Below are 24,721 nucleotides of genomic sequence, written 5' to 3' on the forward strand. Positions count from 1 at the left end.
GGGCACTTCCATTTGCTGCAGGTGCAGCCCTAAAAAGAAAGGGGGAAAAAAAAAAAACAACTATCTTATAGTGGAGAAATCTGGAAAGCACTACGTGAACCATGTCTCAAGATTAACTCATCAGTAATGTCACATGACTAACAAGTACCCCTTGAAACGATGAGCCAGGCACCTCTGGGGTATTCTTTCTAAAAACCCATAAGCAGTCTATTCATGGGGAAAAAAAAAAATCAGGCAAACCCAAAGTGAGAGATTCTACAAAATAACTGTTCACTAGTCCTTCAATCTGTCAAGGTCACAGGCTCCAGTCAAAGCAGCAAAGCATAAGGCTCCTGAACTCTCTTTCATCCACGGAGACACTAAATCTGTAGCCACGCATGAAGAACTGCCTTCAAAAGAATCCAGAGACGAGCTGAGCAACTCCTTCACGTTGGGCAAGCGAGACAAAAACCATTGTGAAGTGGTTAGCGAGACTGCAGCACACCCAACATGCCATGGGGAGGAATTGCACAACTCCCAGCTTCGACTTGTGGGGTGAAGAGCCTGGACCCAATATTTAGCACCCCAACTTCTAACACCTCCACCTGAGGGAGAGGCTCCCAAAACACCTAGCTCCCAGCCTGCAGGGCCTGCATCCATGAGACCCAGCGAACGATAGCAACCAAGAAACAACTTTTACCAGGACTTGTGAGGACTACCCCTCACGGGCTCAAGGCAGAGGCAGCGGAGAGAAACAACTCCCGGTCTTTCCCTGGAAGAGACAAAGCCCAGTTTTCATATCTTAACACCTGCAGCCTGAGAGTCGGCTTTCTCACTTAACACACATCGAGGGGTCTTCGGCCATCCTCCCTGGGCACCCGGGAGGCTGGCAGCGCCAGCTCCACATCTGTGGGTCGATGATGTCTTCCCAAAAGGAGCTTGTACACACATCTGGCACCCTGGCTTTTGTGACTGTTGCCCGGGGAATGTACCCCGTGAACATCTGGCTTAGGTGGCCAGCATGGCTGGCATCTGAAGGTTCAACAGAACTACAATAAAGATAGCATTCTTTTTCCCTTTTTTTTTTTTTTGTCGCTTTAGGGCCACACCTGCGGCATATGGAAGTTCCCAGACTAGGGGAACTACAGCTGCCAGCCTACCCCTCAGCCACAGCAACATGGGATCCAAGCTATGTCTGCAATCTTAAGCACAGCTCACTGCCATGCCAGATCCTTAACCCACTAAGGAAGGCCAGGGAGCGGACCTGCATCTTCATGGATACTGGTCAGATTCATTTTCGATGCACCCCAATGGGAACTCCCAAAGACAGCATTCTTTAGTAGCTCTCGTCCCAGGGCTCAACACAGACGCAACAGAGACAAACGTCCATCTCCAAGTCTTCCCCAGAAAGCAGTCTGTTTGCATTCTTAACAGCTGCTGCCTAAAGGTCTGGCTCTCCACCAGCTTGACCTCTGTGTTCACGGAGATGCTCCCCTTTGGGACATCGATGGGTTTAGCACGTCTGTAACTACTAGGGATTCACTAACAATGAAGGAGGGAGCTTGGAAACATACAAAAGTTAGAAGGAAACCAGGAGGCTGGGTTGAATGACAAGGTTCACACCCTACATAAGACCACTCTTTCAAGACTGGAAGAGGTGGCTGTGTTACCTAACGCACAGAAACCAACAGAGCGTCAAGGAAAGTGAAGAAACACAGAAACAGGGAGTTCCCATCATGGCGCAGCAGAAACAAATCCAACTAGGAACCACAAGGATGCAGGTTCGATCCCTGGCCTTGCTCAGTGGGTTAAGGATCTGGCGTTGCCATGGGCTGTAGTATAGGTCACAGACAGCCTTGGATCTTGCGTTGCTGTGGCTGTGGTGTAGGCTGGCAGCTATAGCTCCGATTTGACCCCTAGCCTGGGAACTTCCATATGCCTAAAAAGACAAAAGACGAAAAAAGAAACAAACAGATTCTAAACAAAAGGACAAAATAAAATTCTAGACACAGACCATACTGAAAAGGAAATAAGTGATTTATTGGACAAAGATTTCAAAATAGCATTTCTCATAAAGATGCTCCCTAAGGTCAGGAAAATAATTCATAAAACAAAATGAGAATGCCAACAAGGAGATCAGAAACATAAGAAGCAGAGTGGATCAGGATGGTGGAGGAGTAGGACGTGGAGCTCACGTTCTCCCACAAGTACATCAAGAAAAAAATCTACATACAGAACGATTCTCACAGAACAACTACCGAAGACTGGCAGAAGACCTCAGACTTCCAAAAGGTCAAAAAAAAAAACAAAAAACAAAACAAAAAAAAAAACTCTACATAACTGGGTAGGACAAAAAGGGAAAAAAAGAGAGAGCGAAGAGAGACACAGGACTCAGAACAGGACCAGCACCCCTGGGAGGGAGCTGTGAAAGACGAAAAGTTTTTGCAGACAGGGAGGCCCCCTGACGGGTGAGGCAGGGCTTTAAAGCTTCAGAGAAAAGTGCAGCAGCTGGTTGAGGAGGGCAAATCTGAGAGAGAGCTGCACAGCGGTTGGGGCTGCCACCTCACATACCCCAGGGTTCGATGTTCGTCCATTGGGGCTGGCGGGGTCTGGGTGTTGAGGCTCAGGTTTGGAGGTCAGACTAGGGGAGAAGAACAGGGTTGGCTGTGTGGAAACAGCCTGAGAGGGCTGGGGTGTGGGAAGAGGCTGGGCCCACCACAGAAGCAAGGTGCCACTGTGGGAAGTGTGAGGGGGGTGTGGGGCTGCCACAGGAACTTATTTCTCCACGCACGTGGGCTCTCAGGCAGCAGGGCACCACTTCCACAGACTATTAGTGCAGACACAAGCCACCACTGACGTCTCAGCCTCCAGAGGTGGGCACAGCCACCACCACTGAGGGTCCTGCAATCAGGCTTCACCCACTGCCCCCACTTCCCTGGAAGCACACACATGGCACACAGCTGCACACCCGCTATCAAGGGGATAACGGCCTGCACATGCTGAGGAAAGAGAAAGCAAGCATCCAAACTAAAAACACACCACACACAAAAAAAAAAAAAAAAAAAGTAAACCCACACAAGCTACTCAGAGATGCTCTTGCATATAAATAGCCCCCCCAAGACTAGAGTAGATAATTGTTACCCCCTAAACTCACAGAGTAAGAGAACTATAAGCAGAATAAAGAAGCAGAGGAGGAGTTCCCGTCGTGGTGCAGTGGTTAACGAATCCGACTAGGAACCATGAGGTTGCGGGTTCGGTCCCTGCCCTTGCTCAGTGGGTTGATGATCCGGCATTGCCGTGAGCTGTGGTGTGGGTTGCAGAAGCGGCTCGGATCCCGAGTTGCTGTGGCTGTTGTGTAGGCCGGTGGCTACAGCTCCGATTCGACCCCTAGCCTGGGAACCTCCATATGCTGCAGGAGCGGCCCAAAGAAATAGCAAAAAGACAAAAAAAAAAAAAAAAAAAAAAAAAAAGAAGCAGAGGAACGACTCCCAGTTAAAAGAACAGGAGAATTCTGCGAAGGAGCACACAATGAAACAGACCTCTTTAGTCGAACAGACAGCAAGTTCAAAAAGATGGAACTGAATATATGAGGAAGTTAAGAAAGGCTATCAACAAAGATGCAATTACTATAAAAGGGAATGAGAAACTGTAAAAAGGAGCCAAGAAAAATTAGAAAACTCATTTGCTGAGATGAAAGTTGAGCTAAAGACAAGGAAGAACAGAAAGAATAATGTAGAGGAATGAGTAAGTGACTTGGAAGACAGAATAATGGAAATCACCCCATCAGGCAAGCAGACAGAGGAACTACTTTTTTAAAAAATGAAAGCAACATAAGAGATCTGTGGGGGAGTTCCCGTCGTGGCTCAGTGGTTAAGGAATCCGACTAGGAACCATGAGGTTGCGGGTTCGATCCCTGGCCTTGCCCAGTGGGTTAAGGATCCGGCATTGCCCTGAGCTGTGGTGTAGGTTGCAAACGCGGCTCGGATCCCGTGTTGCTGTGGCTCTGGTGTAGGCCGGCGGCTACAGCTCCAATTCAACCCCTAGCCTGGGAGCCTCCATATGCCATGGCAGCGGCCCAAGAAATGGCAAAAAGCCAAAAAAAAAAAAGAGAGAGAGAGAGATCTGTGGGATTAGATAAAATGTGTCAATCTATGCAAAACACGGAATCCAAAAGAAAAGAAAAAGAAAAGGTGATTGACAATGTATTTGAAGAAATTTTGTCTGAAAACTCCCTAAACCTAAAGGAAACAGATATTAAGATTCAGGAAGCTCAGAGGGCCCCAAACAAGTTGAACCCAAACAAACCTATGCCCAGACCTATTATAATGAAACTGACAAAAGTTGAGAAAGAGAGCATTCTAAAGACAGCAAGAGAAAAGCAAAGAGTTAATTACAAGGGAACCCTCATAAAGCTATCAGCTGATATCTCTACAGAAACAGTACAGGCCAGGAGAGAGTGGCAAAATGTAGCCAAAGGCCTGAAAGGAAAAATTTGCAGCCTAGAATACTCTACCCAGCAAGGTATCATTTAAAGAGAGAAATAAAGAATTTCTCATACAAACAAAAACTAAAAGAATACAGTAGTACTAAACCTATCCTAAGAGAAATATTGCAAGATTTCTAAATAGGAAAGAAGTAAGAAGATATAGGATGGAGGACACATCACAATTGGAAAGTAATCACCTAAGCCAGCATATAGACTTAAAAAAAAAAAAAAACCAAAACCAAAACCAAAACCAAACAAAAAAAAAACTATTTGTAAAAGCGACAATATACAGAAGGAGTAGCAAAATAAACATGAAGATGTGAAAAAGGACATCAAAATCATAAAATATGGGGAAGGAGAGTAAAAAAATCTAGTCTTTTTTTTTTAGAATGAGTTTGAGCTTCTATGACCATCAGGCCAAAGCAAGCAGACATAGGAAGGGGTTAACATACATGAAAAACAGGGCAACCACAAATCAAAAACAAACAACAGAGTCACAAAAACCAAAAAGAGGACACGATCACAAAATAAAAGGAAATCCTCCAAACAAGTAAAGTAAAAGAAAGGAACAAAGGAGAGACATAGGATCAGATCCAGTGTTGCTATTATGGCTGTAACATAAACTGCAATTGCAGCTCTGATTTGACCCCTGGGGCCTGGGGCCTGGGGCCGTCATAAAAAGAAAACAAAAACACAAAACCTCTCCAAAAAAAAAAAAAAAAAGTCCAGGACCAGATGCCTTCACTGATGAAATCTACCACGCTTTTTATATAAGAATTAATAACCAATACTTCCCAAACCCTTCCGGAAACAGAAAAGAAAGGTATACTTTCAAACTCATTTTCTGAGGCCAACATTACCCTAACACCAAAACCAAAGACACTACAAGAAAACTACAAGCCAATACCCCTGATGAACACAGATGCAAAAATATCAGCAAACCAGTTTCAACAATACATTAAAACACTATGACCAAGTGGTGTAGGCCGGCACCTGCAGCTCCGATTCAACCCCTAGCCTGGATTTATTCCAGGGATACAAAAATGACTCAATATCCACAAATCAAGGTGACACATGACATTATCAAAATGAGGGTAAAATATCATGTGATCATTTTAATAGATGTAGAAAAAGCATTTGACAAAATCCAACATCCATTTATGATAAAAATTCTCGACACGCTGGGTATAGAGAGAATGCACCTCAACAAAATAAAGGCCATATATGACAAGCTCACAGTTAACATAATACTCAACAGGAAAAGCTGAATGCTATTCCTCTAAAATCTGGAGCAGGAACAACGTTAAGGATGCCAGCTCTCTACACTTTTATTCAAAATGATATTGAAAGTCCCAGCCAGAACGATTAAGCAAGAAAAGGAAACAAAAGGCATCTGATTATAAAGAAATCAAATTGTCTCTATCTGCAGGTGACATGATATTATGTACAGAAAACTACAAAGATTCCACCAAAAAAACCTGCTAGAAATGATAAACAAATACAGTTAAGCTGCAGGGTACAAAACCAACAAACAAAATTCTGTTGGGCTTACATACACTAATAATGAGCTAAGAGAAAGAGAAATTAAGAAAACAATCTCATTTACAATCACAACAAAAAGAATAAAATATACAGGGATAAATTTAATGAAGAAGGTAAAAGTCTTATACACCGAAAACTGTAAGATATTGTTGAAAGAGGGGAGTTCCCGTTGTGGCTCAGTAGTAATGAACTTGACTAGTATCCATGAGGATGCAGGTTTGATTCCTCACCTCACTCAGTGGGTTAAGGATCTGGTATTGCTGTGAGCTGTTGTAGGTCGAAAATTCGGCTCGGATCCCACATTGCTGTGGCTGTGGTGTAGGCTGGCACCTGCAGCTCCGATTCAACCCCTAGCCTGGAAACTTCCCATATGCCGCAAGTGCAACCCTAAAAAGAAAAAAAAAAAAAATGCTGTTGATAGAAATTGAAGAAGACATAAATAAATGGAAAGCTATTCCATGCTTATAGACCAGAAGAATTAACATTTTTATTTATTTATTTATTTTGGTCTCTTTAAGGCCACACCCACAGCATATGAAGGTTCCCAGACTAGGGGTCCAATCGGAGCTGTAGCCACCAGCCTATACCTCAGCCACAGCAACACCAGATCCGAGCCACATCCAAACGCTACACCAGAGCTCACAGCATCACAAGATCCTTAACCCACTGAGCAAGGGCAGGGATTGAACCCACAACCTCATGGTTCCCAGTCAAATTTGTTTCCGCTGCGCCATGATGGGAACTCCTAAAAAGAGTGTTTTTCTTTTTAGGGGATTAACATTGCTAAAATGTCCATTTTACTACCCAAAGAAATTTACAGATTCAATGCAATCCCTATCAAAATTCCAATGACATTTTCACAGAAAGAGAACAATCCTAAAATGCATAAGGAACTACAGAAGACCCCAAACAGTCAAAACAATCTTGAGAAAGAAGAGCAAAGGCGGAGGCATCGCACATTCCCTAATTTCAAACTCTTTTACAAAGCTATTAACCAGAACACTATGATGTTGGCATAAAAACAGACACAGAGATGAAGAGAAAAGAACAGAGGCCAGAAATAAACCCATGCATATGTGGTCAGTTAATTTCTGACAAAGAAGCCAAGATTATACAATGGGGAAAGGATAGTCTCCTTCAATAAATAATGTTGGAGAAACTGGACAGCCACACGCAAAAGAATGAAACTAGACCACTCTACACAAAAATTAACTGAAAATGGATTAAAGATTTGAATTTAAGACCTGGCATCCTAAAGCTTCTAAAAGAAAACACAGGGGGGAAAAATATAATTGTAATGTATACATGTAAGGATAACCTGACCCCCTTGCTGTACAGTGGGAAAATAAAATAAAATAAAACACAGGCCATAAGCTTCTTGACACCTGTCTTGGTGATGATATTTTTTGGACGTGACTCCAAAGGCAGAGGCATCAAAAGCAAAAATAAATAAGTGGGACTATATCAAACAAAAAAGCTTCTGCACAGCAAGGAAACCACCAACAAAATGAAAAAGTAGCCTACCAAATAGGAGAAAAAATTGCAAATCATGCATCTGATAAAGAGTTAATAACCAAAGAATTCATATAACTCAAAAAAAAGATTAAAAATGTGCAGAGGATCTAAATAGACATTTTTTTTCCTAAGACAACATACAGATGGCCAACAGGTACATAAAAATACATTCAACATCACTAAGCATCAGGGAAATGCAAATTAAAACCCTCAATGGTTTGCTTTGGTTCACCTCACACCTATTACAATGACCGTAATAAAAAAAAGACAACAAATAACAAGGGCTGGTGAAGACATGGAGAAAGGAGAACCCGACAGCATTATTGGTGGGAATGTAAACTGGCCAGTCGCTTTGGGAAACAGCATGGAAGTTCAGAAAAAACAAAAAATGCAACCACCATATCATCCAGCAATCCCACCTCTGGGTATTTATGCAAAGGAAATGAACATAGGATATCAAAGAGATATGCACTTCCACATTCACTACAGCATTAATCCCAAGAGCTATGATGTGAAAACAACCTCAGGGTCCGTAAGCCGATGAATGAATAAATAAGATGTGCTATAGACACATATAGGCAGTATTAATTCAGCCATGAGTAAAAAGGAAATCCTTTCATTTGCAACCATATGGAGGAACTTGGAGTTCCCATTGCGGCACAGTGGAAACAAATCCAACTAAGAACCATGAGGTTTCAGATTGAATCGGGTTCAATCCAGCCTCGCTCAGTGAGTTAAGGATGCAGCATTACTGTGGCTGTGGTGTAGGCTGGCAGCTGGAGCTCCGATTCGACCCCTCGCCTGGGAACTGCCATACGCCACAGGGGCGGCCCTCAAAAGCAACAAAACAAAACAAAACAAAACCAATGTGGAGGAACTGAGGTTCCATCATGCTCAGTGAAGTAAGCCAGACAGAGACAGACAAATACTGCATGCTTTCACTTATATGTAAATAAAATAAAATAAAAACCCAAACTATATAATCAGAGAGTAGAAAAGTGGTCGCCCAGGCCTGGGGAGTGAGGGAAATAAGGGAAGGTTGGTCAAAGAACAAACTGAGAATTATAAGATGACTAAGGTCTGAGAATCGACGTAAACATGGTGATTATCAGTAACACTGCGATATAACTGAACTCCGAGTACCGAGTAGAACGTAAATGTTCTGACAGACATGAGAAAGATAAATACGTCAGGTGATGGATGTTTTCATTAACTCAATGGCAGGAATCCTTTAAATAGCTCACAATTTTATGAGTCCATTATACCTCAATAAAGCTGAAAACAAAAACTGTCAAGGCCATGAAAAATGAGGAAAGCCTGAGAAACGATCACGGACCAGAGGCTAAGGATACATGACAACTAAATGCAATGTGTTATCTCGGACTGGATCAGGGCGCAGAGAAAGGACCTGAATTAAAAAACTGGTGACATTCTAGTCAAGTCTGGAGTTTGGAATTTAACTCTCAGGGAAACTCAATATGGGATGAGTTTAGGAAATGCCTTTACTATCTTTGCAACTTTTCTGTAAATCTGAAGTTACCCTGAAATAAAAGTTTATTTAAAAAAAAAAGAGAGAGAGAGAGAGAGATGAGGAATCTTATAGGACAGGTTTTAAGCAATATGTACACAAGTCATGAATTGCAGCGAGAAGATCTTAGGGACTGAAAAAACTTCAGAGACAAACAAGTTAGGAAGTCATAGTAGGAGACTCTTAATGATCAAGAATGGCAGGTCTTCAAGGGGATTTTGGCAGTTTTGACACGTTCCCTGCTGCAGAGTGTCTTACAGCCTCTGATCAAGTACACTTAGCCAGAACAGTGCAGAGGCTAAATACTGAACCAGCAGATTTAGACATGGCAAAAAGTCAGACCAAAGCACTTCTGAAAAATTTTGAAGTTAATTGGCTAATAAACTTGACCTGTAAAATAAATGACTTTCGACTCATTTAAAATGAGTATTTATTTTTGACTAATAAAAACAAATATATACAGAAAGGAAAAACCCCCCAAAATCATGTAAGCAACTGCTTTAGCTATTGGACTAGGTCACGAAAGTGGCTATATAACTCTCATTTGCTAAGTCTTCAAAGGATGGATAGACTCTCAAGCTGCCGATGGTTTAGAGGCAGTCTTGTCCATTATCATCTCTAGCTGACATTTAATTATAACCCTTTTTAGGAGTTTTTCAAGAAGCTTCTGGTGTTTCCACCGAATTCTTGCTGTATTTAACATCTTAGCATTTATCTGGCAAGTTGCATATGCCATCTCAGGCCTTCACTCGTCCTCAAGTCCTGCTTCCCTAAGCACATACTCATTCATTCACTCTTTCAGTAGTCCAGTCCATCAATATCAGATGTCTTAGCACTGGGCACTAAGGGTTCATTGTTATGAAGAAGACAACATTGTCCTCCCCAAACTTTACAGTGAAGTCAAAAGACAGACAATTAACCAAGCAATTAAAAAAAAAAAAAAAAAAAAAAAAGCAAACCGTGTGCGGAGTGCTATAACAGATGCCTGCCATAATGTCACGATACCACACAGGAGAGGCATCTAACCAGGCTTACAGGTGTGGAAGTGAACATTTAAGCTGAGTTCTGAAGAACCAAACGATCAGCAACCTGAGGTCAAAGGCCCAATCATATACATGTGAACTTCCCAAGCCTTAAGCTCAACTCCTCGCAGAGAAGAGAAATCAGAATCTGTGTTAATTATGATCATAACAATACTGATAGTATGAAACAAGACAGTAACAATGACTTGGGTCCAAGATATGAATAAAGCAGAACTGTAACTTTCAAGGTGTTTGGGGAATTTTTCCCTTTTTTTTTTTTTTTTTTTTTTTTTTTGCTGTAAAAGAATTGCAACTACTTTATTATATATAGAAATCCAATAAACTTATTATTACATTTACTAGCCAATGTGTGGCATTCTTTTTGAGGTGGATACCCCTGTCTCCTCTCTTCTAGCCTCTTTTACTGTGATTCTCTCTTTTTTTTTTTTGTAACATCATTTGCTTTCCATACGGTTCTCTTGAGAAAGGGAACATCTCTCAAAGCATGTGCGATGCCAACAAGAGTATGATGATGATACAGTTCAATCTTAAATAAGTTGCGTTTATCCCATGAATATTCCCAGTTCATTCTTGCATCCACCAAGCCAACGACAATTTCTGGGACATCCTGGCACTCAAGAAATGTTTGCCATGAGCTTTCTCAGACGCCCCACATCCAATCAAGCACCCCGTCCCATGAACTCTTCGCTGGCAGCATTTCTGACATTCACTCCCCATCTCTAGCACGAAGAGACTTTGCACTGGTCCCCCCAACTCCAGGCTCTTCAACCTCAACACCGCAAGCCTCCAGCAGGTTTTCTGAAACCCGGACTTGCTAAAGAAAGTGCCTAACTGAAATATCTCCTGTTTGCTTACAGAATAAAGCCCAACATAGTCAGATTACAACTCCAATCCTCAAGACCCCTTCTCTTGCCTTAATGTACCACTGTGAGTGTTTTCACACCCAACACTCGCTTAAACAGACCCCGTCCTGAAGTCATACTTGTGAACCCACTGGCTTTCTGTTGCCCAGATTCCACTCAAAAGCCTTGGTTCAGGCCAGTCCTACAACTGGCAGCTCTTCTTTCTGGGCCCCTAAGGCCTAGTACAGACCTTTGCCTGGGGCAAAGCTTTCACTGACCACTGCTGTGCATGGCGTGAAAGAGAAATTTTGTACAACCACAAATGTAATAAAATTCATTGAGTAATAAAAAAAGATCCATTTTGTGATATGGATAGCTGACTCAACACCATTTTCTTTTTTTTTTTTTTGCTTTTTTTAGGGGTGCACCTGCAGCATATGGAGGTTCCCAGGCTAGGGGTCAAATCGGAACTACAGCTGCCAGCCCACAACACAGCCACAGCGACTCGGGATCCAAGCCGTGTCTGTGACCTACACCACAGCTCATGGCAATGCCAGATCCTTAATCTACCGAGCAAGGCCAGGGATCGAACCCGCGTCCCATGGATGCTAGCCAGATTCGTTAACCTCTGAGCCACACAGGAACTCCCTCAACATCATTTTTTTAAAAAGACCATCTTTTCCCCACTGTCTTTCTGTGCCTGCCACTTTTGCCATAAATCAAGAACCTGTCAATAATTAAGTGTACACAGGTCTGTTTCTACACTCTCTGCCAACTGAGCTACTCGGTTATTCTTGTGCCAATACTAATGCTTTAATTAATTCTAGACTGTCTACCCAGAAACAATTGACTTTGTTTTCCTTCATCAAGACCGTCTTGGCTTTTCATGCCTTTTGCATTTTCATATAAATTTGAGAGTTATATTTCAACACATAGAAACTTGTTGGGATTTTAATTAGAACTATATCTTTTCTATAGATCAATGTGGGAGGAAACTGAAAAGAGGTCTTACCCGTCTCAAGTATTTGACATTTTTATGCTAAAGTAAACGGTAATCGTTTTTTGTTTCATTTCGGAATTGCTTTTTCCTAATTTAATTGTTGTGTACACTGGCTTCGTATCCAGCGGCTGTGATAAATCCAGGGACATTATTAATTCATTAGGTGTATTCGTTAGCTCATTTTGTTCAGACGTATAGAACAATGTCATCTGTTAATAATGACAATTTTACTACTTCCTTTTCAGTTCTCATCCTTGCCCTCCTGCCTTGGTTATGACCTCCTGCACGACGATGAAGAGAAGTGGCAATGGAGAGCCCCCTTCGTGGCTCAGCGGTTAACAAATCCGACTAGTATCCATGAGGATGCGGGTTCGATCCCTGACCTCGATTCATGGGTTAAGGATCTGGCGTGGCTCTGGCATAGGCCGGCAGCTGCAGCTCCAGTTTGACCCCTAGCCTGGGAACCTCCATATGCCGCAGGTGTCGCCCTAAAAAGCAAAAAAAAAAGAAGTGACAATGGTATGCATCTCTGCCACTGGCGCAGCTGTCATAGTTATTTCACCATAGACATCATGGTGATTTCACCATTAACTATGATTCATTTCAAAAAAACTATCAGAATGAAGTCTCCTTTTATGTCGTTTGTTGAGGATTTTATCATACCTGAGTAGAGGATTCCATCCAACGCTTTTACTTCGTTTATTGAGATACAGGCTTACTTTCTTTGTCAATGTGACAAATTACACTGATTTTCAAATTTTCCATCAACATCGCATTGCTGGAAAAAAATTTAACTTTGCTATAATACGTAACCATTGTAAGACAGGATTTATTACTTATTTTATTCCTGGCTAAACAAGTCCTTTGAAGACAGTGTTTTATACTACTTAGTATTTTGATGTATTATTCATAACACTATAATTATATTATAACTGTATCTGTAAAACTGTGAGCATCTTGAGGGAGGGCAAAGACTTGCTCTGGTCTCTATATATTCCCTCCTGTCTGAAATATAGTAATATGTCATAGGAATGCTTGTTGAATGATAGTCCTTATCTCCTAATAAAACGCCTTTCATATAAAAGCCATTCTTAGTAAGTACCTGCTGGAGTTCCCGTCCTGGCGCAGTGGTTAACAAATCCGACTAGGAACCATGAGGTTGCGGGTTGGATCCCTGGCCTTGCTCAGTGGGTTGAGGATCCGGCGTTGCCGTGAGCTGTGGTGTAGGTCGCAGACGCAGCTTGGATCCCGTGTTGCTGTGGCTCTGGCATAGGTCAGCGGCTACAGCTCTGATGAGACCCCTAGACTGGGAACCTCCATGTGCTGCAGGAGCAGCCCTAGAAAAGGCAAAAAAACCAAAAAAAAAAAAAAAAAAAAAAAAAAAAAAAGAGTACCTACTAATGATGAGTGTGTTGATTAGCACTTTGTTTATTTCAAGGAGTCGCATCTTCCCAACTTAATTCCTCATATTATTACTTGCAACAGACCTAATAATTTATTTGGCAGGAGTACAACGATAGCTCAATTCAGAGAAAAAGATTCACAAGGTTCACTGTCTACTCTAGAGGACAGAAAATCGTATTTCTCACTCCGTGGCTACGGGATCCAGTCCCACGATCCCCAGTCAGCTAGCCCAGCCTGGGCCCACTTCACGAGGGAGGTTATCAGTGAGACTTGCCAACATATGTCAGTCTATCTAGGAAAGACTGCCATGTGTTTTCATTCTTCTTCATGAGCCCTCCTTATGGCTTGGTTTGTGATTTTAGAAACTGGGCTCCTTTTGCTCTGTTTCTGAGAAAAAAATGAAAAATGCACGGTTTGATAAAAAGGTCTCTCTTCACAACCACTGTCTGGTATTTCAACTGTACCTCAATATTCACGTGGTACTCTACACTCTCATAGCACAATCTATGTAGGTATGAATTTGGGGCAATTCAGTAACTTGATTGACTGATTGATTGATTTTGCTTTTTAGGACCGCACCTGTGGCATACGGAAGTAGCTACAGGTGGAATTGGGAGCTACAGCTGCCAGCCTACACCACAGCCACAGCAACGTGGGATCTGAGCTGCACCTGCGACCCACACCACAGCTCGAGGCAACACTGGATCCCCGACCCCCTGAGGGAGGCCAGGGATCAAACCCGCATCCTCGTGGATACTAGTGGGATTCGCTTCTGCTGTGCCACAACGGGAACTCCCACAATTCAGTAAGTTTACATGTCCCCAATATATACACCTGAAATGACATCTCGGGGTTGCTATTTTACCACAAACTCTTATCTCTGCCTGTTTCATCTACCAGTCAATCCAGTATAAGGACATAACATGTTACAGCTACTGCCTTGTCCCAAAACTTCAGAAGACTCATCAGATTTCTTGACCTCTGGAGCTAAAACAGAAAAACTGAAAACTGTGTGTTACATAGATTTAAACCTGAGACAGTACAGAAGTCTGGAAAAAGAAGTGAAAACTTTCAGCGCAACTAGCCGGAGGAAAGAGGTAGTGGCTGTCACCCAGCAGAAGGAAATAAAACGGAGACTTAAGTTCAGTAGTTTTGAGCTTCTCAAGTTAAATATATTCAATAGGACATGTCCCTGACTGGGAGATTATGCTAAAATAAGCCAATAAGCCACACCCAGCCGAGTTCGAAGAAGTCAACGTTTCTGTAAAACAAACTGAAATGTCCACCCCTGGTCGGTCGGTAGAATAAATCTATGTCACCTAAAGTAACGACAGATACAATAGTGGACACACACCGAGATGTACTAGAACCCGCTCAAGACATCTAGACTTTCACTGCCTAACCCATGGGTAAGAGAGGCAGGGACTTCTGCCTTAGTCTAGGCTTTGTCTGTTCTATTTACCTAAAGTCACAGGAAATAGTCTTGGTAAATGCTAACGTTAAATGTTTGCCAGGCTAAAATTATCCAGTCTGGCCCAAAATACATAAACACGGAAAAGGAGATATTCTCCTTGTTCATTTGTTGGGCCAGTTAGTTAGTTGGTTGATTTTTAATGGCACATTTTAGAGAGTCAACCCCTTAGGCTGAACTTTAGTCTTTTGGTGCTTTACTGATCTGCTCTGTGGGGTATGGTTACTTTCACACATCTGCTCTGTGGGACAGAAATGGCATTACATAATATGAGCCGAGACCCACAGGGGCCAAGTTTGCTCCAATCCATTTATTCTTTGCTCATCATGTAAATAATTTATTCCAGGAGGCAAGTGTGCACTTGGCATTTATTTACTATTCAATGGTAACATAAACTCTATTTAAGCAGGTGCAAATTCACATTTGGAGGAGACAATTTTTTTTCAGTGAAGCACTTACTAAACCAAACAAGATACGCAGACCCACGACAAGTGTGAACAGCAAGGAGTCTGTCTTCTCTCTTCGGCTTTCTCTTTCAATTTCACATAGGCTTTCTCAGGCATCACGCAGATAAATGAAATATCTCTTGATTTAATTCCACCAGCACAAAGCTGGGAAAGGAAAGCAGAGGTTGGGGACGGGGCAAGGAGTTGGTCTCTGAGAGCCCAGAGAGAGCGTGAACAAGAATCAGTGTCAGAATGGCCAGGCAAAGAGCAAACAGGGACCCACTGGCTCAGCAAATAGTTAGGCCCCCAGAAAATGGACTGGAAGCCAGACCAAGAGGCAACTTACCTGGCCTGGCATAGTGAGCTGGCCTTGCAGACAAAAGGACCCATACATTCTGGATCTAGAACTGTAATGCTGGCAGGTTGATCTCAAATATGAAAACTGGAAGCTCTTTGAGTGGAGCGTGTGGGATGAGCCGGGCAACACCTGAGCAGCAATTATACCTATAAGTACTTTATGCTGAGCCTGAGCATGGGCCACACGCTGTGTTGAGAGCTTAGCTCATCCTTACAGGCTAGTCATGAATGTTCTCTTTCTCCGTTTGGATCCTGCTTGAATCCTCCTTCCTCACTCCCTTTCAAGCAAGCCATGACCACAAAATTCTTTGGCCAACAGCCATGAATCAAAGAGATGGTATTACTTCTAAGAAGCATTACGGGATTCACCAGCTTCCCTTTAGCTTGACAATCACGACAACAAGTATCAAGATGGAGCTTCTAGGAGTTTCAGCTGTGGCTCAGAACACAACATAGTATCCATGAGGATACAGGTTCGATCCCTGGCTTTTGCTCGTGGGGTTATGGATCTGGTGTTGCCTCAAGCTGTGGTGGCAGATGTGGCTTGGATCCGGCACTGCTGTGGCTGTGGTGTAGGTCAGCAATTGCAGTTCCGATTCAAACCCTAGCCCAGGAACTTCCAGATGCCATGGGGTGACCATAAAAAAATTAACAAAAAAATTAATTTAAAAATTAATTTTTAGGAGTTCCTGTTGTGGCTCAGTGGTAAGGAACCCAACTGGTATTCATGAGGATGCAGGTGCAATCCCTGGCCTCACTCAGCAGGTTAAGGATTCCAGGTTGCCATGAGCTGTGGTGTAGGTCACAGACACGGGCTTGGATTTGGCATTGCTGTGGCTGGGGCACAGGCCAGCAGCTGCAACTCTGATTCAACCCCCAGGCTAGGAACTTCCATGTGGCACACGTGCAGCCCCAAAAGAAAAAAAAATTCTTTTTTTTTTTTTAAGATGGAGCTTCCAGAAGGCCAGGCGACTAAGATGGGGAAACCCCCCTTGTGCTGTGTGCACTGGATATCTGCGTCCCCCTCACCAAATTCTTATGTTGAAACCGAATCCTCAGCACGGTTTTGTAGGTGGGGTTTTGGAAGGTGACTGGGTCATAAGCCTGGAGCCCATATGAAGAGGGCAGCCCACCCCCTCCACCAGAGAGGACTCCACGCAAGATAGCTTTCTAGAAACCAGGAAGCAGGGCCCACCAGACACCAGACCTGCCTGCCCCTTGATCTTGGACTTCCCAGCCTCCAGAACCTTGAGAAATAAATCTTGCAAAGCTACCTGGTCTACAGTATTCTGTGATAACAGCCTGCACTGAGACACCTGTCGACCTGCAGGGATGAGAGGCGTGAGAAAAACCTCTCTGGTGGCACTGAGCATCTCCCCTGAAGGGACTGAATCACAGCGGTGTAGACAGGCACTGTCTCCTTGACTCACCCAGCAAACCCGAGGCCCCTTAGAGAGGACTGTGAAGCTACATCCTGGGGACTGGGAGTCCTCTGCCCGGGCCTGCTGAACCAGAGCCCCGCTCTTAACTATATTCTGGCCAAAGCTAAATGAGTGAGCAGGAGAGAAAGTAAGACATCCTCATCTCCATAAATGGTATCAGGAAACTTCTACACACACACACACACACACAATTGGCATAAAGCCAGGTGACTAAGCAGAATGGCCTCTGCAACATTCCCACTTTGTGAAGGGAAAAAAAAAAGGTCCATCAAGGCATATACCACCAAAGGGCACCAGACTAATATGACACCATCCTCTGGGACAGCCAAACTGTATTAAATGGTGACTCGCCAAGTGAGCCGGTCCCAGGGAGGGTCTGGCAGAGCAGGTTGGGTTAGGGAGTTGAAAAAGTGGCCCCGTGCTCCCCTTCTCTGCCAGATCATAATCCTTCACATTTACCACATACACATAAAGTAAAAATCCAATCCTACAGCCAATAAGACATCCCCATTGTTTCCCAAAGCAACTGTCTTCTAAAGCCATAGGCGTTATGAGGCAGAGCAGGAGGCAAAAAAGTCTAAGAACCGCGAGCACTCTTTGTGGCTAAAAAGACAGCACTGCTGGAGGGGCTGTGGAGAAAAGGGAACCCTCCTGCACTGTTGGTGGGAATGTCAACTGGTACAGCCACTATGGAGAACACTTTGGAGATACCTTAGAAATCTATACATAGAACTACCATATGACCCCGCAATCCCACTCTTGGGCATCTATCCGGACAAAACTCTACTTAAAAGACACACATGCACCCGCATGTTCATTGCAGCACTCTTCACAATAGCCAGGACTTGGAAACAACCCAAATGTCCATCAACAGAGGATTGGATTTGGAAGAGGTGGTATATATACACAATGGAATACTACTCAGCCATAAAAAAGAATGACATAATACCATTTGCAGCAACATGGATGGAGCTAGAGACTCTCATACTGAGTGAAATGAGCCAGAAAGACAAAGACAAATACCACATGATATCACTTATAACTGGAATCTAATATCCAGCACAAATGAACATCTCCTCAGAAAAGAAAATCATGGACTTGGAGAAGAGACTTGTGGCTGCCTGATGGGAGGGGGAGGGAGTGGGAGGGATCGGGAGCTTGGGGTTATCAGACACAACCTAGAATAGATTTACAAGGAGATCCCGCTGAACAGCATTGAGAACTTTGCTGGATACTCATGTTGCAACAGAACAAAGGGTGGGGGAAAAATGTAATTGAATGTATACATGTAAGGATAACTGGATCCCCTTGCTGTACAGTGGGAAAATAAAAATAAATAAATAAATAAAAATAAAATACGAATGCAAAGAGAAAAAAAAAAAAGAAGACAGCACTGTACGGATGGCCCAGAAATTTTACTTTTTGCTGAAATGTGCACGTAGAGGTCAAAGTCTAGAATGTATGGTACAAATATAACTTCCTTGCAGCTTCTAATCAAGACTTAAGAATGGCAGGCGTCCCTCACATACTTTATTTCTTCATGGGTGTTTATCTTAAGCAATGACCAACCAGTGACAGGAATTGAATTTAAAGACGGGCTGAATGTATTCCAAGCCTGGACCATTCGATTCGTGTCACTTTTCTCTTGCTTAATCTGGGGATTAGCCCCGTTGCCTTTAAACTGTTTTCATTTTTAGCAAATTGAGTGGAAATATATTCTCCAGCTGTCACGTTACATCATGTTATTGACTTTTAGATTAAGCAATGCCTCTGAAGTCTGGACAGAGTCCACACGGTGCCACATTTCACTGCAGGGAATCCCGTTGCTGTGATGACTGAATGTGTGTCATCTGAAGCCATAATTTAGTCACGCCCTTAATACTAGATTGGCTTTTAAAGCACCAGTAAAGTAACAGTAGGCTGTTTTCATGCATACGATTTCCACTGCAATTATTCATTTTTTAAAGTAATAAAAATGGTAGTCAGCCATTTGATTAGACAGATCAAAGGGGTGCAACTACTATACATCACCTTTGAATGTCACGTGACACACTCACCCTCACGTATGCAACACCTAAATCAGAAGGTGCCATACTCGTTCCAAGTGTTGTCTATCATAAAGTACACATTACATTTTCTCGCTTTGTGTAGCAATAATATACTTGGTTATCCTTGTTAGGGGTTTTTTAATTTCAAATATCTCATTAGAAATTAACATCAAACTACCCAAAACAGACACAACACAGTGTACACAATTTGGACAGATGAGCTTGACTGCAAATAAAACTTATACCTTTATGCTTATTTTTCAGAGCCTTTTCAGAAATATCATTTCATTAAAATTTCTGTAGATTTTCCAAGGGCCAAGAGAATATCACAAAAAATTCACTAGAAGCAAAGAAGCAAAGCCCCCTTTCTAAAGGAAAGCAGGTGTAGAAGAAAGCAACAGAACAGAATGTGAGTCTCACAAAACATATCTGAAAAAGCAAACAAAAATATGACGTTGATTTAAATAACAAACGAGGTGATTTTTCAAAAAATAAGTACAATGCTCTATGTTGGCGCATCTGAGTGAAGAAAGTACATATGCTTTCAAACAACTAGGTCTCCCGTTCCTTTTTCCCCAACTGGGTAGAGGCACTGAACTCCCTATATTCATTCCCGAAGGTGAGGTTGCCGTGGCCCACCCTGGACGGCTTCATATGTGCAGTGAAAACCTAAAAGTGAGAAAGCATTTAAGTAGAACGTATGCAGTGTCTATGACCCAAGAAGACAGAGTCATAGAAGTTTGCACTACTGGTTTTCAGTAAGAGAATAAAGGAACTAGATCAGCTAAAAGCACAACCTGCAAATGAACACACATTCAGAGTAAAAGTGAAATAAAGATATATTCTATCACCATTCTAAGAGCAGACCAGTCTCTCGAGAACGAAAATAATATAATGACATGAGAAGCCAAATTACAAGAAGATGCTATTTGTCCCTCTTGAAACTAATAACCACTGCCTCCTTCGCTAATTCTGGAACTTGCGTTTTCAAGCAGATACTGCTGCTTAAAACAACTTGCATCCTAGAAATCTCCTTCAGCTGCTCCCTTGGTCTTAGGGATCGGAGACATCCATTTAATGTTAAAAAATTATCTATTCACAAGGCAGCCTGCTCCCCACCTCAAAGCTTTAAACTTGCTCTTTCAGGACTTAATCAGACCCTCGGAGAAAGGCATAGACCTTCCTTTCAGATTGTAATAGAATAATACTCCTTTGCCATTTCCTCTAGGGAAGCGAGTGGCTGCTGAAAAGCCCAGGGGAAGAGAAGCGAATTGAGGAGCGGGGGTGGTTAGGAGGCAGGTCCTTGCAGCAGGAGATGTGTGAGTTCCAGAAGTTCTCGTTCTTTCTTATCTTTCTATCATAACTGGCGATGTGACCCCACAACAAGGAAACCTCCACAATCCTTTAACAGACTCAATTTGGATTATGCAGCTCGGCCGGAAGAAACAGCACCCTCGCCTTAGCTGGCGGTGCTGCACTCTAGAGATAATTCTCTTAGTTTCCTGCTCACATTTGGTTAAGAGATGCTGATGGGTCAGGCTGGAAACTGTGAATCCACTAAACGCCTTTTTAGACTCTCTCTCTCCGGAATGACCGAGCCCTAGGGGCTCAGCCCCAGCGCCAATAACGCTTCCGGTGAAGCAGGCTCTCTTTGGGAGAGGGGGTCCCCGCTCGCCCGCCCCGACCCGCTGGCGGTGGGTCCTGGGAGCAGAGGGACCTGCTCTTCCTTTCCCTGTTTCTCCCTGCAACGTGCAAATCCCTCCCTAGCTGAGCGCGAGTAGAGGACCGCCACCTGCTCATCCCAAAGGATACGCTGCAGAAAACTCGAATGGCTCGTGCCCGGACACAGGCTGATCGCCAACGGCGACAACTTTACAGATGTTAGTTCTCTGGACCGGATAAAACAGCCCCAAAGATGCGAGCAAACGCCCACTAAATAGCCCACTACTGTGCAACGCCGGTTCCTCCCAGCCCGGCTATGGCAGTTTGCTCACCCCGTAAGGCACCTCGGGGACGCGGCGCGAATGACCCCCGCAGCGGCAGCCCAGGGAGGTCGAGGTGTGCGGGGCCAGGCAGTGCCAGAAAGAACCTCCCGCCCCCCATTCCCCTCCCGCAGCCCTGTCGTTCCCGGCAGGAAAGTGCACGAGAGGCCCCGGGTGGGCGGGGGGCCCGGACGCCCCAACCCCAGGCCGGGCCGCCGGCAGGGTCCCCGCGCCCGGCCGGGGGGCTGGGGTGCGCGTGCGGCAGGTGCAGGGCCGCGGCCCCGGGGAGCGAGCCGCGCTTACGTGTTCCAGCTTGTCTTTCCTCCGAAGCCAGACGCTGGCGCTGTAGTCCTGCTGCTTGACGCTGCTGTAGAAGTTCGCGCCCACTCGGGTCAGGCTCGGCGAGGGCTCCTTGGGGCGGCTTTTGAGCCTCATCTGCTCGAAGCCGTCGTGGGGGGAGGCTGAGAGCCACTCGTGCTGCCGGATCTCCATTCTGACATGACCAGGCGGCGGCCGGCGCGCGCAGCGGGCTCGGGATGGGCGCGCGGGAGGCCGGCCGGGGTTGAGGGAGGAGCGAGCGGCGCAGGGCGCAGGGAGCGCCGGCAGCGCGGGGAGCCGAGTGCCGGCGGGGCCGGGAGGGGCGGGCGCGTGGGGAAAGGAGGGGGGAGGGAGGGGAAAGGAGGAAGGTGGGGCGGGAGGGAGGGAGGCCAAGAGAGCGAGGCCAAGGCGCCGGGTGCGGGCGGCTGCGGTCCCGGGCGGGTGCTCCGCACGCCGACCCCTGGCAGCACCTACTGGGCCGGGCCGGGGGGTGGCGGCAGGGGGCGGGGCAGGGGGCGGCGGAAGGGGCCAGCGAGTCCGCGGGTTGGCGCAGTGAAGACGCCGAGGGCCGCGAGTCCGGCCGCCGCCCCTCCCGAGGCGCCCGGTCGGGCGGCGGACCGGCCTTCCGCAGCCTCACCTCAGCCCGGCTCCGCGTCTCCCCCTGGCATTTTTACTGGAAAGCGAACAGCGACGGGAGGAGCGCGCGGCGGCTCGGCGCCCCCTCTCTCTCCTCGGCATCCCCCCGCCCTTCCCCCACTGGCCGCGCCCCGCCTCTGCCTCCCCGCTTTCCCGAAGTTCAATAACTTCCAGCCGCTGGAGCCCCACCCTGGGGACTCCGAACCGAGGGTGTCCAGCAATCCCAGAAGACGGCCCCAAGGACAAGTGGCTTCTGGAGTCTGGCGCGCTTTCCTCGAAGGGGGGAGTGATGCGGTGCTGCACCCCCCCCCCGGGTGCTAGCCCGCGGCCCCTCCCCGGACCCCCAGCCCCGCCCGCGGTGGTCCCTCGGCGCACTGCTTGCAGCGGCCCCGCCCCTTGGATACCCGGAGGGCGACTCCCGGGCCCTCCCTGCGAACACTCTTCTTCCACTCGGTTGCAGAGGCGTCTGCGGGCAGTCTGTGCAGTTCTGTCCTCGGTTCCCAGGCTCCCCAGGGCCAGGGTTTACTCCCCCGCCCCAAGGGTAAGCTTTCCCTCCCAGACCCAGTCTTAAGACAAACGGGCATGAGGATTTTTAATTTTTTATTAGAAATAAGGCGGCATGTTAGTAATTAAATCTTTTGCTATTTTTGAAGTCAGCATTTTTCAAAACATCCTTTGGTTTTCCCAAAAAGCTGAATAACAAGTAGTGTTAAGGATTTCTCGGGCCCAATTAAAAGCTTGAAACGTGTTTGAAAGGTGACGTGTACTGGGGATTTTAGAGGGAGCCACAGAGGGTAAACTGATGTCTCTTAGCTTTGGCCGAACCGGTTTCCCAGAGCTGTGCCCCTTGGGTGATAGCTTCGAAGAAAGAAATTCTGGGTTAGAATTTGATGAAATTCTTTGAAAGCCGGGATTGTATCTCCTGTCTTTTTAGAGTCTCCATACGAATAGATGGTATTGCAATAACAGTAGTTGAAATAGAAGGCTTTGAGCAGTCAATGTGAGGATGAAGCATATAAACAACACCTACACAATTCTTGGTTATTCTAAACCTCACAGTTATTCTGCAAAACAAAGGTAATTCAGCCCAAGTTCCTGGTGAGGGAGGGAATTGAAACTCAAATGTGAATTACACTGCAAAGCAAGGATTTGAACCAGAATTAAAAAGCTACTAACACTATACATACATACCACTGTCTTGCCTCTCATATTTGGCTGTTACAATTTAGCGTTCGCTGCTTTTGCATTCTTTACTACAAATTTTTAAATACGAACAATATTGGTGTTTTAAAAATAAACAGATTGCCCTTCTGCAAAGGCTGCCTCTGCTTTTTGTTCTATAAGATTACACCGTAGGTCACGTGATTTTTCCAAACCTTTGACAAGTGACAGATACCCAATTCAGAGTAATAATGAAATGTTCCACTGTAGTAGAATTTAAACAAATGGCTTCCATATCAAGTCAGGTTTTCATATTGAATAGATTTTTATTCTATTTTAGGGGAAAATACTGTAGATGCTGACATCTTCGTTTTTTGAAAGGAGTATAGTAGCATACATGTTACAGGCAGACTGCTGAATTGAGCATTATAATTAATTCATAGATAATGTTTTCATGATCAAAAATGTCAGGCAAAGCATAAATTTGTACTGTTTCATGCTTAATCTACTTAGCATACAGTGCCAGACATTAAAATGGATTCAACACCTTTAAATAAACATGAGTACCATCATAGTCACAGGGGTTTTTTTCTATCTTGGATCCCTGTCCAAGTTCATTGATTATGACAATCGTAGGGAATCTGCTGGTTGACCTTCAAAAGAGCATTTTATAGGAACTGAAGTCAATTCAGACGGTCTTGGAGAAAACTCTTTCTGAAGATGGCCAGTTACAATACGAGAATCTTGTGCCAAAAACATTACTGACCTGTATAAATATTATTGAATTTAGAATTACCCCCCATGGTCCTTTTCTCATACATTTTCATAGCTCTTATAGTTTCCTAATGCAGCAAAGATGTTATGATTATCCTACTAGTCTACTGGCTTCTTTGGGACCTGGGGCCACACTTTATCCTTTACTGTGCTCAATGATTTTCACTTGATTTCAGGAGGCTTGTAGTTTATCTGATAAATGGAGGTTCATCATTACCACCTCAAATGATACATAATACACAAGAAAACACTGTATAAGCTTTACAGGGTGATGTTATAGTTACTAGAACATTCAGGGAGAAGGATGTTCTTTATCTTATTCTAATGATGTTATTTTCATTGGCAGTTATATCACTTAATTAATCTTGATTGCTTATAATTAACTATAGAAACTGCACTCAGCCACAAATCTGCATCTCATGTATGTTTATATTGATTCTGGAAATACTTTATCTAGTATTGGTAAAGTCTCAAACTATGTAGAATTTTCAAGTAATACATATATGAGCCATCACCATCTATTGACTTCAAACTTAGACTGAACAGGTAGGTACCATTGGCCAGAAAGTGTTAATATGGTCTGAGTGAAACATCGTCCATGGGTATAAAACCTAAAGTGAGAGGAGGCTGAGAGTATCAAGAAGTAACAAAGAATGTTCTATTACGCTTTTTGTAACAATAATAATACCTGGTATTTCTGTAATATTTACATTTATAACATGGTCTCATACCCTTTATCACATTTAC

The 24,721-nt window shown here is 44.3% G+C and overlaps 1 protein-coding gene across 1 annotated transcript in view; it reads right to left on the reverse strand.

Annotated features, from left to right (window-relative positions):
• PLD5 (phospholipase D family member 5) overlaps nt 1-22,267 on the reverse strand; it is a 303,291-nt gene extending 281,024 nt beyond the window's left edge. The window contains exon 1 of the mRNA XM_021064454.1: nt 21,389-22,267. Coding sequence (XP_020920113.1) covers nt 21,389-21,577 — 189 coding nt within the window. The 5' untranslated portion in view covers nt 21,578-22,267. The remainder of the gene's footprint in view (nt 1-21,388) is intronic.

The sequence above is a fragment of the Sus scrofa genome, chromosome 10 (assembly GCF_000003025.6).
Source record: "Sus scrofa isolate TJ Tabasco breed Duroc chromosome 10, Sscrofa11.1, whole genome shotgun sequence".
Lineage (NCBI taxonomy): Eukaryota > Metazoa > Chordata > Mammalia > Artiodactyla > Suidae > Sus > Sus scrofa.